Raw genomic sequence first — 16,874 nt, 5'->3', positions numbered from 1 at the left:
TCCTCTCGAGGTTTCTTCCTCATGTCATCTGAGGGAGTTTTTCCTTGCTACCCTTGCCACAGGCTTGCTCATCAAGGTTAAGTTAGGGATAAAATTATCTCATGTTTCAACCCTTTAATTTTCTGCAAAACTGCTTTGCGACAATGTCTATTGTTAAAAGTGCTATACAAATAAACTTGACTTGACTAAAGGTTGCTATCAAAGCAACCTGGGCTCCAATAACACCTCATCAGTGCCACAGGCTGATCACCTCCATGACATGCTGCATTGATGCAGTAATTTGTGATAAAGGAGCCCCAACCAAGTACTGAGTGTATAAATGAACATACTTTTCAAAAGTTGAACATTTCTGTATTGTAAATCCTTTGTTGATTGATCTTAGGAAATCTAATAATTTGAGATACTGGATTTCTGATTTTCATGAGCTATGTCATAATCATCAAAATTAAAGCAAAAAAGTTTGAAATAGGTGGCATGGTGGTTAGCACTGTCGCCTCACAGCAAGAAGGCTCTGGGTTTGAGCCCAGTGGCTGACACAGGCCTTTCTGTGTGGAGCTTGCATGTTCTCCCCGTGTCTGCGTGGGTTTCCTCTGGGTGCTCCGGTTTCCCCCACAGTCCAAAGACATGCAGGTTAGGTTAATTGGTGGCTCTAAATTGACCGTAGGTGTGAATGTGAGTGTGAATGGTTGTTTGTCTCTGTGTTAGCCCTGCGATGACCTAGCGACTTGTCCAGGGTGTACCCCGCCTCTCACCCATAGTCAGCTGGGATAGGCTCCAGCTTGCCCACGACCCTGCACGGGATAAGTGGCTACAGATAATGGAAAGATGGATGGATGGATGGAGGGAGGGATGGAAGTTTGAAATATTTCATTTTACGTGTAATGAATATAGAATATATGAAAGTTCACCTTTTTTAATTAAATTACGAAAGAATCTTAGTTTTTCACGATATTCTAATTGTTTGAGATGCACTAGTAGGTTTACATTGTCTGCATTTAACTTTTTCATTTACCACAGCATATTTTTGTAGTAACTGGTTTGATTTAATTCTGATTATTTGCTTTGAAACAAGATCTTGGCATCTGTGGATTGTTTTTATATCAGTCCAAAAATGCCACCAGTCTTTTACAGCCTCAGCCTTGTTCCAAAACTAGCACAGTATGGTGTAAATCTGGCAACCCAACTGTGTTTTCCCATGACACTCACTCCAAGAGAGTGGGGTCAATTGGAGTATGAGCATAAGTTCTACATTTATATTGAAGATTTATATTTCTATTTAATATTTGCATTTATATTTAACATTTACATTTAATACTTACACTGAAACTATTATTTGACATGAGTCACTATCTATGACATGAGGTTTCAAAATGGCCTCAAATGTTCAGAAAAGTCAGAGTGAAAAGAGCATTCAACATTATATATATATATATATATATATATATATATATATATATATATATATATATATATATATATATCAGTGGTGCTTGAAAATTTGTGAAGCCTTTAGAATTTTCTATATTTCTGCATAAATATGACCTAAAACATCATCAGATTTTCACACAAGTCCTAAAAGTAGATAAAGAGAACCCAGTTAAACAAATGAGACAAAAATATTATACTTGGTCATTTATTTATTGAGGAAAATGATCCAATATTACATATCTATGGGTGGCAAAAGTATGTGAACCTCTAGGATTAGCAGTTAATTTGAAGGTGAAATTAGAGTCAAGTGTTTTCAATCGATGGGATGACAATCAGGTGTGAGTGGGCACTCTGTTTTATTTAAAGAACAGGGATCTATCAAAGTCTGATCTTCACAACGCATGTTTGTGGAAGTGTATCATGGCATGAACAAAGGAAATTTCTGAGGACCTCAGAAAATGTGTTGTTGATGCTCATCAGGCTGGAAAAGGTTACAAAACCATCTCTAAAGAGTTTGGAATCCACCAATCCACAGTCAGACAGATTGTGTACAAATGGAGGAAATTCAAGACCTTTATTATCCTCCCCAGGAGTGGTCGACCAACAAAGATCACTCCAAGAGCAAGGTGTGTAATAGTCGGCGAGGTCACAAAGGACCCCAGGGTAACTTCTAAGCAACTAAAGGCCTCTCTCACATTGGCTAATGTTAATGTTCATGAGTCCACCATCAGGAGAACACTGAACAACAATGGTGTGCATGGCAGGGTTACAAGGAGAAAGCCACTGCTCTCCAAAAACAACATTGCTGCTCCTCTGCAGTTTGCTAAATATCACGTGGACAAGCCAGAAAGCTATTAGAAAAATGTTTTATGGATGGATGAGACCAAAATAGAACTTTTTGGTTTAAATGAGAAGCATTACGTTTGGAGAAAGGAAAACACTGCATTCCAGCATAAGAACCTTATCCCATCTGTGAAACATGGTGGTGGTAGTATCATGCTTTGGGACTGTTTTGCTGCATCTGGGCCAGGATGGCTTGCCATCATTGATGGAACAATGAATTCTGAATGATACCAGCAAATTCTAAAGGAAAATTTCAGGACATCTGTCCATGAACTGAATGTCAAGAGAAGGTGGGTCATGCAGCAAAACAACGACCCTAAGCACACAAGTCATTCTACCAAAGAATGGTCAAAGAAGAATAAAGTTAATGTTTTGGAATGGTCAAGTCGATATCCTGACCTTAATCCAATCAAAATGTTGTGGAAGAACCTGAAGCAAGCAGTTCATGTGAGAAAACCCACCAACATCCCAAAGTTGAATATAATAATATATACAGTGGCATGCAAAAGTTTGGGCACCCTTACTGAAAATGTCTCTTACTGTGAATAGTTAAGTGAGCAGAAGATGAACTGATCACTAAAAGGCATAAAGGTAAAGACAACACATTTCTTTTCAGTGTTTTCTGCAAGATTTGTGTATTATTTTTGTTTTATACAATTGGAGAGTGAAAAAAAGAAAAGGAACACCATGTGAAAGTTTGGGCACCCCAATACATTTGAGTTCTCAGATAACTTTTACCAAGGTTCCAGACCTTAATTAGCTTATTGAGCTGTGGCTTGTTCAAATTCTTCGTTAGGAAAAGTCAGATGATGCAGATTTCAAAGCTGTATAAATTCTCTGACTCCTCAAACTTGTCCCCAAAATCAACAGCCATGGGCTTCTCTAAGCAACTCCCTCACATTCTGAATAATAAAATAAGTGATGCTCACAAAGGAGGAGAAGGCTACAAGAACGTAGCAAAGTGTTTTCAGGTAGCTGTTTCCTCAGATTGTAATGTTATTAAGAAATGGCAGTTAACAGAAACAGTGGAGATCAAGGTGAGGTCTGGAAGATGAAGAAAACTTTCTGAAAGAACTGCTCGTTGGATTGCTATAAAGGCAAATAAAAACCCCTGCTTGACTGCAAAAGACCTTCAGAAAGATTTAGCAGACCCTGAAGTGGTGGTGCACTGTTCTACTATGCAGCGACACCTGAACAAATATGACCTTCATGGAAGAGTCTTCAGAAGAAAACCTTTCCTGCATCCTAGCCACAAAATTCAGCACCTGAAGTTTGCAAATGAACATCTAAATAAGCCTGATGCATTTTGGAAACAAGTCCTGTGGACTGATGAAATCAAAATAGAACTTTTTGGCCACAATGTACCAAATGTGACAGAAAAAAGGGTGCCAAATTCCAGGAAAAGAACACCTCTCCAGCTCTGAAGCATGGGTGTGGATCGATCATGCTTTAGGATTGTGTTGCAGCCAGTGGCACAGGGCACATTTTACTGGTCGAGGGAAGCATGGATTCGAATAAATACCAGCAAATTCTGGAAGCAAACATCACACCATCTGGAAAAAGGTGAAGTTAAAAAGAGGATGGGTCCTACAATAAGACGATGATCCAAAACACACCTCAAAATCTACAATGGAATACCTCAAGAGGCACAAGCTGAAGGTTTTGCCCTGGCCCTCACAGTCCCCTGACCTAAACATCATTGAAAATCTGTGGCTAGATCTCAAAAGAGCAGTGCATGCAAGACAGCCCAAGAAACTTGTAGAACTGGAAGCCTTTTGCAAGGATGAATGTGTGAAAATCCCCCAGGTAAGAACTGAAAGAAAGCTGGCTACAAAAAGTGTTTACAAGCTGTGATACTTGCCAAAGGGGGTGTTACTAGGTACTAACCATGCAGGGTGCCCAAACTTTTGCTTTGGGCCCTTTTCCTTTTTTGTCATTTTGAAAATGTAAAAGATTAAAATAAAAAATTGTTTTTGCTTTCAATATAAAGGGAATGAGTCATCTTTAACTTTATGCCTTTTGGCAATCATTTCATCTTCAACTTGCTTAACTGTTCACAGTAACAGCAATTTTGACCAGGGGTGCCCAAACATTTACATACCACTGTATATATATTTGGTGGTGCCACATATCAGGCAACCATTGTCAATTCAGTCTTTTTTATTCAGCATTTGAATGAGTGTTTTTCTAATATATAAGTAACCAAAATAAAAATGATAATATTGACCAATAATTTATTAAAAATTAAAAAGCAGACACTAGTAGTTTTAGTCAAACAAGATGTTATATGACTGTCAATTTCTCCAACTTATAAACAGGAGAAACATTAAAAAAATAAAAAACAAACCACTTATAATTTTATGAACTTTAAAGCAAATAAAAAAATGTGAACTTTCACAGCCCTGAAATGACCAATATAAGAAAAACTTAACAAATTCCCGCTTGGAGATCGATCGATCGATCGATCGATCGATCGATCTATCTATCTATCTATCTATCTATCTATCTATCTATCTATCTATCTATCTATCTATCTATCTATCTATCTATCTATACAAAACTGTGTTCTCACACAGAAATATATCAATTTCTGTGGCTGATTAGTTACCAATAGCGCCCTACATGGCATGGTGGCGTAGTGGTTAGCACTGTCACCTCACAGCAAGAAGGTTCTTGGTTCGAGCTCATTGGCTGACGGGGACCTTTCTGTGTGGAGTTTGCATGTTCTCCCTGCATCTGTGTGAGTTTCCTCCAGGTGTTCCGGTTTCCCCCACAGTCCAAAGACATGCAGGTTAGGTTAACTGGTGACTCTAAATTGACCGTAGGTGTGAATGTGTGTGTGAATGGTTGAGAGGAGAAAACCTCTATAATAATCCATGAGAAGGCAACAGGAAACCACTACTGTAATTCTTCCTTAGAAACTTTGATGGCTGAAGCCGTGAGAGTGGACCTGCCATCAGGCAGAATACTAAAGAAGAAGAAGGACCCTACAATATGTTTGGTACTTGTTCAAAATAGCATCTCATTTATGGATGTGATTTTCCATGAGAACATTCAGAAAAGTTACCAGTGCTTTATCAGTGTGAGTTCCACCATGAGAACAGTAAATTTAATAGACTTTATCAGCTAATCAATGTCAGTCCAGGGATCAGTTTAGCGCTAGTGAATAAAGTGCAGAAACATCAGAAAATATATATATGAAAGCTCTTTTGGAACAAGATGTTATGTGGTTCAGAAATACACTGAACACAACTGTCCTCTCAGCAGAACGGCCCAAATCTTGTTCGCAATGCTCACTCAGATATTCTTAATGTGATTCAGCAAAACATTAACGAAGTATTTCTCTGGGGAGGTGAATGCTTTAGTTCATGTTCATTAAGAGACTGGCACAGCAGAGACAGACATTTATTCCATTAAGATGAAGAAAACTTCATCTAACTCGAGGCTTTCCAAGCCACATGAGCTGGTGTAATTTAAACCAATTCTCCAAGTTCTCAAAAGTATCCATTACACTGGATTTCCAGAAACATCAAGACAATATGTATAAATATTTATGTACATAATGTGCATGTTTAAGTTACTTGGAGCTAATTCGGTGGTGGTGGTGGTGGTGATGGTGAATGGGCTTCACCCACAAACTATCATATAACAGATGTGAAGTTTGACAGTGGTTTCTGAGCTGACTACAGTAAACAGCTGGTAGGATCGATTTGTCACAGTTAAGAAAAAGTGAAGTCATGCTGTCATCTGTTTTGACAGTTTGAATCTTTACCTTCTTTTTATACATTGGAGATAGGTGAACATATACACTACCTATCTCTAAAAAAAAATACAGCAGCATGGTATTAGACCTTTAAAATTAGATGAAGTGAATGGTTGTTTCTTTGTGCTACATGAAATATAGCTGCTTTGATAGGCCTGTTCTTTTTGTCAATTTCCTGTTTTCCTTCCACAGTTTGTGTTTGACTATTTCCTTTATAAAAGATAGAGAGGAATTTATTACCTTTTTTTTCTGCTCTTCACAACATTGAAGCTGCTAATCAAAATATGGAGGATCTGAGGATCACAAATGCCTAAACATGAATGGCCACATCACGAATGAGGCACCAACCTCTAGAGAACTTAGTGTCAGGAAGGATTTCACATGTGGACTATAGCGCTGTGCTTTTTATAACATGTAGGACATGCTTTGACAAAGCCAAACCCTAACATTTCAGTCAAACAGAGGGGCTCAGAGCCAGCCCTGCCATGCACTGAAATAGCACCATGTCCGGCCGGCAGGAGAGGGGCAGCCAGGCCATAGAACAGACCTCCTCCTCTGAACAAGGAGTCAGCATCTCCTGTTCCCTGTGGAGGAGCTTAGTCAAAACCGCAGGACACACTTCACAAAAAATAGAGAGAGTAAATCTTTTTGTCTACTGCATACAAGGCCAATGCAAACTGCGATTCCTTTGTTGTCTGTGAAGGATGGGAACCAGAGAGGGGTGTAAGTCCCTTTTGTGCACATTCATCTGCTTACTAGTGCCCTTCCTATTTCCTGGCTGGACTTGATGTGAAGTGAGGATGTTTTAGGGGAGGTGGGGGACACATCAGCGTTTGCTTCCTACATGCCATACTCATCTCCTGACTACAATTTCCTGTACCTGTGCCGACGGCCACACAGGACGTGCTTGGCTTTCCACTGCGCCATTTAAATTGTCATCACATGCAGCCCAAAACTGCTTCATTCTCCTCCCTGCAAGGTTAGAAGGAAGAGCATTTTCCATTGACAGCTGCGGAAGAACCACAGAATCCTCAGATTCTCATGAACCACAGGGTCACAGGTCGAAACTAGATGCATGTGCCTAAGTCCAATTTGCACGGAGTTCCTTCCCCTGACCTAGAGTAATGATCATTTTATGACATGGGTCAGTGGGATTGTTCTGATAGTGTCACACACTAGTATCTATAGGGCAGGGGGTCTTCGGAAAAGTATACTCTATATTTTAATGGAGTAAACATTTATCATGGCATGGATCCAAATCATAACCTCACTATTCAGATAATGAGGTATTCACCATGGAGAATGAAAATAAATTAGATAAGGCACGCCTATAAGGAAAACAATCTAAAAAGAGATCTCAGCTTCTCCTAGAGAGCAGTGAAATCTAATGGAAATAAAAGAGTCTGAAAAAAACCCCCCGAGATGTCCACTTAAGTCTCCTGTATCTCAGCTTTTTTTCCCCCGAGACAAAATCTTCATGTTTCCTCCTGATTTTCAGTCAAGTTCTCAACTTTTCACACGGTTCTCAGATCTGCCAAATTAATGATTCATTCAAATATTCAAATATATTACCAAGTTTGGGCGGCATGGTGGTGTAGTGGTTAGCGCTGTCGCCTCACAGCAAGAAGGTCCGGGTTCGAGCCCCGTGGCCGGTGAGGGCCTTTCTGTGTGGAGTTTGCATGTTCTCCCCGTGTCCGCATGGGTTTCCTCCGGGTGCTCCGGTTTCCCCCACAGTCCAAAGACATGCAGGTTAGGTTAACTGGTGACTCTAAATTGACCGTAGGTGTGAGTGTGAATGGTTGTCTATGTGTCGGCCCTGTGATGACCTGGCAACTTGTCCAGGGTGTACCCCACCTTTCGCCCGTAGTCAGCTGGGATAGGCTCCAGTTTGCCTGCGACCCTGTAGAACAGGATAAAGCAGCTAGAGATAATGAGATTTAAATTGTATTTTATTTCCAGAAGGTATTTCAATGACATTTTATGAAAATATCATTTTAACTTGATTTTTATTCTGCAGCTCTTCAGCCAACACCCCCAAAAAACCTTTTACTCACTAAGCTAATGATGCAGCAGTAAAATGCTTGCCTTGTCATTAAGTGGTTGTAGGTTCAGATTTAGCAGGTTGAACATGTGATCTTTTTCTCTGTCTTGATTCCTTTAATCTCAACAAAATATCTCATGACTGTTCTTCTTCTCTTTCTATTTCTCCTTAGGAATAACATTTGTGACAGAGTTGATATATTGATGAACCACAAATGAGAAATCCCATGAAGTCTCCTGAGATACCAAAGAGAAACCTTTAAGCAAAGAAATTTTCCTCTGGCCAGTGGTGATGATGCAGGCAAAGAAACAGACAGAAGGGTCAAAAGGAGGTAAGTAGGATGGATAATAGAATGGGTGTGGATGGCCAGGAGGAAGTTGGCAGTTTCCTCCAACTCCACCAAATATTCTCCTTCCCATGAACGCTCACTGACCTCAGTGACTTGCCATGTTGGATTGGTGACTATAGAAACTTCTGATGCTTATAATACAAAATACACTGTGATTTGCTAAAACATAAGGGGCCACAGAGATCCAAGTGAACACGTTTCAACTTTTGATTTCTCAAGGCCTTTTAAAGAAGGCTCAAAATTCAGTACAAAATATGAATGAAGCTGTGATGACAACCACTTGATGCAAATATATTAAAAAACAGACAGTAATTCAAGATTACACAGATATCAACTGGCTAATTTATTTGACCACTTACAAGAAATAGATCTGAGTGAGAGGAAATTAAACTAGATTGTATTTTTAAGATTAAACAATGGCTCAGGAAAGGGATTTTCTTGGAGATCTGAAATACAAAAAGGTTACCATTTGCACTTTCCAATGCCTGATGCATACAAAAGTAGGTATGATAATCTACAATAAGCATTTGGTCTCTGTTTAATTAAAAATAAACATTTGCTCGAAGCTTATTTATTATTCTTATTATTCTAAGCTTATCAGATTTTACTGTTGGATCAAGGGGAAAATGCTGTCCTCAAAAATTATATAACGAATGTTTATTATTCATTCATTCATGCATTTTTAGTAACCACTTTATCCTTGTCAGGATCTGAAGCCAATCCTGGAAACAATGGGCATGAGGTAGGAATACAACTAATACGATGGGATGCCAGGCCATTACAGGACATCACACACACACACACACACACACACACACACACACACACACACACACACACACACACACACACACACCTGCAAATGTCTGTCAAAACTGGTGACTTTTAGGTCACCAAGGAGTGCTTTTCTCACCCTACCTACAGCTACAATATTACAGAGGAACAAATAAACATAAATCATTCCAAATTCAAATAAAGTCTGGAAAAGCATAGAGGCTCTATGGGGCTTTATATCTGCTGGAGGCTGTGTGCGTGTGTGTGTGTGTGTGTGTGTAGCACATGAATCTCTTCTACCCTGGAGCTCATTAGAGAAGACATGGATATTAGCTCACCACTCAGACCACAGGACAGTAGATTATACTTAAAACTCAAACCTTCCAGCCTGATAATGACTCTAACTTCAAATACCCCTCACCAAGTAGAGCAAAATTTCAATAAGTAAGTCTCAAGTTGTTCTTGATCACCCAGATGATAACCTGAAGCACATTGCAGTAAATGGGCTGAGGCTTTTGAATCATAAGATGAATTTCTTTTCCAGAGGACTAGTTTGGTAAGAAGAAAAGCTCATGTTCTGTTAAACTTGCATTCTCATGGTATTGGTGTCATATCATTCTGAATTGTGTAAACATGAAGTGTATATTCTTACGGCTAAACTTAAATCGGCTAACCCCAGGGCTTAATCTTTTTCCATTCAGTAGAATTACATTACTTGATCTCAGTAAGCATGCACCACTTTTATTGCTGCTCAAGGCTTTTAGCTGGTGAACAAGATTTGTAATTCTTATCTTTTTTCCCTCATAACCTTCTAATTTCTCATTTTGGTTCCAATTCCCTGTATGAAGTAAAGAACAAAAATCTACTGACTTGAAACTTGCTTATAATGGAAGTCCAAAGGCTTTTATGGGAAATGTATAAATTTTTATTGGATTTTTTTTGCGTGTGTATTATATAATATAATGGCAAATTAACCTCTGAAGCTGTGTAATTCATTCAGATTAGAGATCAGCCTATTTCTTCAGTGGGAAGACTTTCTGGTTATGCTTTACCAACATACAGTGGTGCTTGAAAGTTTGTGAACCCTTTAGAATTTTCTATATTTCTGCATAAATATGTCCTAAAACATCATCAGATTTTCACACAAGTCCTAAAAGTAGATAAAGAGAACCCAGTTAAACAAATGAGATGAAAATATTATACTTGGTCATTTATTTATTGAGGAAAATGATCCAATATTACAATATTATGTGAGTGGCAAAAGTATGTGAACCTCTAGGATTAGCAGTTAATTTGAAGGTGAAATTAGAGTCCGGTGTTTTCAATCAATGGGATGACAATCAGGTGTGAGTGGGCACCTGTTTTATTTAAAGAACAGGGATCTATCAAAGTCTGATCTTCACAACACATGTTTGTGGAAGTGTATCATGGCACGAACAAAGGAGATTTCTGAGGACCTCAGAAAAAGCGTTGTTGATGCTCATCAGGCTGGAAAAGGATATAAAACCATCTCTAAAGAGTTTGGACTCCACCAATCCACAGTCAGACAGATTGTGTACAAATGGAGGAAATTCAAGACCATTGTTACCCTCCCCAGGAGTGGTCGACCAACAAAGATCACTCCAAAAGCAAGGCGTGTAATAGTCGGCGAGGTCACAAAGGACCCCAGGGTAATTTCTCAGCAACTGAAGGCCTCTCTCACATTGGCTAATGTTAATGTTCATGAGTCCACCATCAGGAGAACACTGAACAACAATGGTGTGCATGGCATGGTTGCAAGGAGAAAGCCACTGCTCTCTAAAAAGAACATTGCTGCTCGTCTGCAGTTTGCTAAAGATCACGTGGACAAGCCAGAAGGCTACTGGAAAAATGCTTTGTGGATGGATGAGACCAAAATAGAACTTTTTGGTTTAAATGAGAAGCGTTCTGTTTGGAGAAAGGAAAACACTGCATTCCAGCATAAGAACTTTATCCCATCTGTGAAACATGGTGGTGGTAGTATCATGGTTTGGGCCTGTTTTGCTGCATCTGGGCCAGGACGGCTTGCCATCATTGATGGAACAATGAATTCTGAATTATACCAGTGAATTCTAAAGGAAAATGTCAGGACATCTGTCCATGAACTGAATCTCAAGAGAAGGTGGGTCATGCAGCAAGACAACGACCCTAAGCACACAAGTCATTCTACCAAAGAATGGTTAAAGAAGAATAAAGTTAATGTTTTGGAATGGCCAAGTCAAAGTCCTGACCTTAATCCAATTGAAATGTTGTGGAAGGACCTGAAGCGAGTAGTTCATGTGAGGAACCCACCAACATCCCAGAGTTGAAGCTGTTCTGTACAGAGGAACAGACTAAAACTCCTCCAAGCCGGTGTGCAGGACTGATCAACAGTTACCGCAAACATTTAGTTGCAGTTATTGCTGCACAAGGGGGTCACACCAGATACTGAAAGCAAACGTTCACATACTTTTGCCACTCACAGATATGTAATATTGGATCATTTTCCTCGATAAATAAATGACCAAGTATAATATTTTTGTCTCATTTGTTTAACTGGCTTCTCTTTATCTACTTTTAGGACTTGTATGAAAATCTGATGATGTTTTAGGTCATATTTATGCAGAAATATAGAAAATTCTAAAGGGTTCACAAACTTTCAAGCACCACTGTAGACCTCAGTGCCTCAGTTTCTACCTGATTACTCCAGTGTTGGAAATTTGGATAACTCTACATACATGGTGCAACTTTCTCTTATGTCTGTCTCATCTTCAAATCTTTACTGTCACTGGTTGTAGTTTTGAATTCCTTCTTTTCCCTGTAAAAATTATTGTCCACGATAATTACATACAAAGTACAAATGTGGTACTGAGATTAAGAAATGCTAGAGGATTCATTAAATACTTATGGAACATGTCTAATAACCAGACCCAGTCCGTGCTCCAAAAAATAATCCAATCCCATGGGTCAGCAAGTCTCCATGTGGTTTTCATTTTGGGAGATATTTAAGAAAGACACATGTAACTGAGTTTCTTGTGATTGTGGATCCTTGATTCTGAAAGAGCCCAACTTTCTGCAGAAGCTTCCTCCCAAAGTGTGGGGATTAGTGTATAACCTGACAAACACATGAACCCTTCTTGGGTCTCACTACCATATATCTGGGATGACAGAGGCTCTTGATTAACTTTTTACTTGGAATTCAAAAAGCACAACCTTTTCTATGTAACAATGGGGTGTTGCTTTGTACATTTAAAAAAAAAACAGTATGACTATAATAATAGACGAAAGGTGTTGCTTTGTATGCCAAAAGTTGAATGTGATTCAAAGAAAGAACAATAATGACCGTAAGCAGGGGATAAATAATAAACAAAAAATAAATGTCAATAAAGGCGAAAGCATATGAAGCAGCCACCAAATAGTAAAAGTACTAATACCACGATATAAAAATATTCCACTACAATAAAAGTCCTGCATTCAAAACCTTACTTAAATAAAAGTATGTAAGTATTATTAGCAAAATGTACTGCGAGTATCAGAAGTTTTCACCATGCAATAAAATGGTCCCGGTCAGTGCTTTACTATAATATAAGATGTTTTTATATTAGTATTACTGCTGCATTAATGCATTATGTTGCAGTTTACTGCTGTAGTTATTTATGGTTGAACTAATTTTAATTACTTTATATACTGTTGGGTAGATTAATCTACAGCAAAAGATCATATTCTATAAGATCATCATACGTTTGTAGTGTCGCTGTCCTGTGCGAACCACGTATCTCTAACAAGGTTGGCTTTTCTTTCATGAACTCAGTAAAGCAGACCTGTTTTCTTTTTTGTGTTTCTGAATGCATTTTCCAGCTAATCCGAGAGGGTTATTAAATCATTTATTCAGCTTAAGAAGTAGGACGATTTTCTCAACCCCTAAAGGAACACTTAATCTTTTAGTTTATTCATTCAAAACCACCACATTTAGAGATATGCAATTTTCACCAGACAGTAAGGATATGAAGAAGTAACTAAAGTGAATAGAAGCTACACCTGTTAGAAAAATGTCATGGAGGAAAAAGTACAATACTATATTTACATCATGGAGCAGAAGTATAAAGTTGCATAAAATGGAAATACTCAAGAATCTCACATTTGTACTGAAGTGCGATGCCTCGATGTTTAAAGTCCAATAAATGATGCAAAACTTTGCCTTGATAGCTATTTGGTTGGGTAAGCAAACCTAAGTTCCTTGCATAGTGTCCATAAAAATAATTTTGCTGTGATCAATCTTCTACTTGTCAAAATCTGTTTACTCTGACACAATCAGTACCAGAATCATTCATCATTTTAATATACTGGTGCCCAGTGATCAGCGGTAATTGCCAGTTAAATTAAAGTCAAGGCTCCCTCTAGTGCCACAGGAATAGTTAGGAGATGCTGTGAAACTTGTGGAACATCCATCATTTACTGTAGAGGTATAGTGCCTGATCCTTCACTGCTTGGCAAAGTGATTATGCAGACAGACATAATGACTACGTCTTGATAAAATTATGTTTTTACATTATGCATGGTAGATGATTGCACATGGAGCAACTGAGTTGACATCAATCCCAATGGATTGCTCAATTTCCCTCGAGCCTGATGAAGCATTGAAATGCTTGAGCATCAGATTGCCGAACATACACCATATGTCAGAAACTTATGACGTAAGGTTTCTTGATTTATTTTATAGTGCAGCACAGCTGTTCACATCTGGCAGGTTTAAAACGTTACCTTGTAGCTGAAAAGGATGGATAGGTTATTTAAGGGTGTGATGCCCAAAGGAAAAAAAAAGTTCTAAAGAAGTTTAGGATCAAATCCCATAGAGATTGAAACATTTTACTCCGACATTTAAACCTGGGGCGACTTTAGTCCAAGTTGAGCTCAACTTTCCATTGGTGCAAAGTCACAATCTCACCTGAGATAGAGGCAATCCCGATCCAAATTCTGCCGAAAAGCGTCCAGTCTCTCTTCATTTCCAGGTTTCCACAATTTAGGAGTCTTTTTTAAAAGTTGCAACAAAACAGGAGATCTTCTGAACTCATTTAATTCACCGGAAGGTAAATCCGCAGAAAAGAGCATTCAGGTGAACCGCGCGTCTCTCTCTCTCTCTCTCTCTCTCCGCACAATCAGGGAAAGGATGTGTGGACGACAGAGGGACAACATGCGGCCTTTTCTCCCCGTGTAAATAAGAGATTCATGTGGATCTGAATAGATTTACACTCGTTTCCTTTTCCTCCGCTCCTCCAGCCTGTTGGTTGATGAAATGTTCAGGGGGCCGCAGGCTGAGGGTCGGACCTTCAGGACACACACACACACACACACACACACGCTGAGAGGGTGTAACGTCTCCTCCTCAGTAACAAAATCTCACTCCTGGACTCCTGTCCATAACTTACAGAAGCAGAATTTGCAGTGGCAACAATCCATGGGAAAGAAACCTTACTGAACTGAAGTAGAAAAATGAGTAGAATTATCTGGAGTGTTGAATTAAAGGTCATTTATTTTAGAAGCTTTTTTTTTTTTTTTGCAATTCTTTTCACATCCTGACAGCAATGAACAAATATTCTGACAATAATAATAATTTAAAAAAATCCGAGACCAAATGGTCTCCCAGTGGCCAGATTGGGTCTCCTAGTCAATGCCAAACCAGCTTCACTGGGAGACCAAATTTTAAACCAAGTTATGTCTTATCATTTGGTTCAATCATCTCATCTCATCTCAAGCCGCTTTATCCTTCTACAGGGTCGCAGGCAAGCTGGAGCCTATCCCAGCTGACTACGGGCGAAAGGCGGGGTACACCCTGGACAAGTCGCCAGGTCATCACAGGGCTGACACATAGACACAGACAACCATTCACACTCACATTCACACCTACGGTCAATTTTAGAGTCACCAGTTAACCTAACCTGCATGTCTTTGGACTGTGGGGGAAACCGGAGTACCCGGAGGAAACCCACGCGGACACGGGGAGAACATGCAAACTCCACACAGAAAGGCCCTCGCCGGCCCCGGGGCTCGAACCCAGGACCTTCTTGCTGTGAGGCGACAGCGCTAACCACTACACCACAGTGCCGCCCTTGGTTCAATCAGTTGCAATTAATTAACCAAGTACCATGTAAGTATACATTTAACAAGGAAAACGAAGATCTACACTACCGTTCAAAAGTTTGGGGTCACCCAGACAATTTTGTGTTTTCCATGAAAAGTCACACTTTTATTTCCCACCATAAGTTGTAAAATGAATAGAAAATATAGTCAAGACATTTTTCTGGCCATTTTGAGCATTTAATCGACCCCACGAATGTGATGCTCCAGAAACTCAATCTGCTCAAAGGAAGGTCAGTTTTATAGCTTCTCTAAGGTGGTGTTTACATTAGACCGTATCCGTATCGTTTTCGTTGCGGATGCACTGTTCGTGCACATTAAAACGCCGGGAAACAACTCCACAGGCGGAACAACTTGAATCCGCCAGGGCCCACGTATTCAACCCAGTACGTATCTGATCCGGTGCTGTGTAAACATTGAGAAACGAGGAAACGCAGTGCTGAGCTCTAGCTGACGTCGTCATTGGACAACGTCACTGTGACATCCACCTTCCTGATTCGCTGGCGTTGGTCATGCCACGTTGGTCATGTGACGCGACTGCTGAAAAACGGCGCAGACTTCACTTCCTGCTATTTGTGTGTGTACGCGAATCATTTTAAAAACGTTAATCTGATGATCCGCTGATTCGAAATAATGTAAACAGGGCCTAAAGAGCTAAACTGTTTTCAGCTCTGCTAACATGATTGTACAAGGGTTTTCTAATCATCCATTAGCCTTCTGAGGCAATGAGCAAACACATTGTACCATTAGAACACTGGAGTGATAGTTGCTGGAAATGGGCCTCTACTGTATACACCTATGTAGATATTGCACCAAAAACCAGACATTTGCAGCTAGAATAGTCATTTACCACATTAGCAATGTATAGAGTGTATTTCTGATTAGTTTAAAGTGAGCTTCATTGAAAAGAACAGTGCTTTTCTTTCAAAAATAAGGACATTTCAAAGTGACCCCAAACTTTTGAACGGTAGTGTATGTTATAAGATATACACACAAGATCATGTTGGTTAAGAAAAACAAAACTAAAATTTGGTTACTGAGATGGCTGATGTCAGAATCCGATGTCATTACTGTGTAACTTTGAGTGTCTTTGACATAACATTTGTGCTTGGTAATTGCTCTTGATAGCTGTGTAGTCACTGTAGTGTGTTTGTCTGTATGGTGATTGGTGAACCACTTTGCATCACAGAATATGCCGCAGCGGTGCAGCCGCATGGACTCTGGGGCCTGTGCCCAGACCAGTTGGTCTCCTAGTGGAAAGTCCTTAAAAAATGCTCTGGCAGCCGCAGGGCCCGTCCAAAAAAGCCCGTCCAGTCATTTCGTTCAGACCGAATGAAATGATTGGATGCCTGTCTACCTGCTTACCTGTGCGCACTCTGTCTGCGCACTCATTGCGAGTGGCCGGAGTCTTCCCTAAAGCCGTCGCACTTTTTTTCATGATTTTTACGAAAATTTGCCTCGTGTGCGGATATTTGCAACAGCGATTTTTTTGTTGCTTGCGACAGATCGCAGGTATCAAACATGCTTGATATTCTGCGACAAAA

General features: G+C 39.6%; 1 protein-coding gene across 2 annotated transcripts in view; it reads right to left on the bottom strand.

Annotated features, from left to right (window-relative positions):
- Positions 1 to 14,468, bottom strand: part of flt4 (fms related receptor tyrosine kinase 4) — a 133,341-nt gene extending 118,873 nt beyond the window's left edge. For both annotated transcript variants that reach the window (XM_060927446.1, XM_060927447.1), the window contains exon 1: positions 14,141 to 14,468. In XM_060927446.1, coding sequence (XP_060783429.1) covers positions 14,141 to 14,198 — 58 coding nt within the window. In that variant the 5' untranslated portion in view covers positions 14,199 to 14,468. The remainder of the gene's footprint in view (positions 1 to 14,140) is intronic.
- Positions 14,469 to 16,874: the final 2,406 nt, after the last annotated feature.

This window comes from Neoarius graeffei, chromosome 8 (assembly GCF_027579695.1).
Source record: "Neoarius graeffei isolate fNeoGra1 chromosome 8, fNeoGra1.pri, whole genome shotgun sequence".
In the NCBI taxonomy this organism is placed as follows: domain Eukaryota; kingdom Metazoa; phylum Chordata; class Actinopteri; order Siluriformes; family Ariidae; genus Neoarius; species Neoarius graeffei.
Note: the sequence above shows the minus strand (reverse complement) of the source record. Positions and strands in the feature narration are given on the sequence as shown.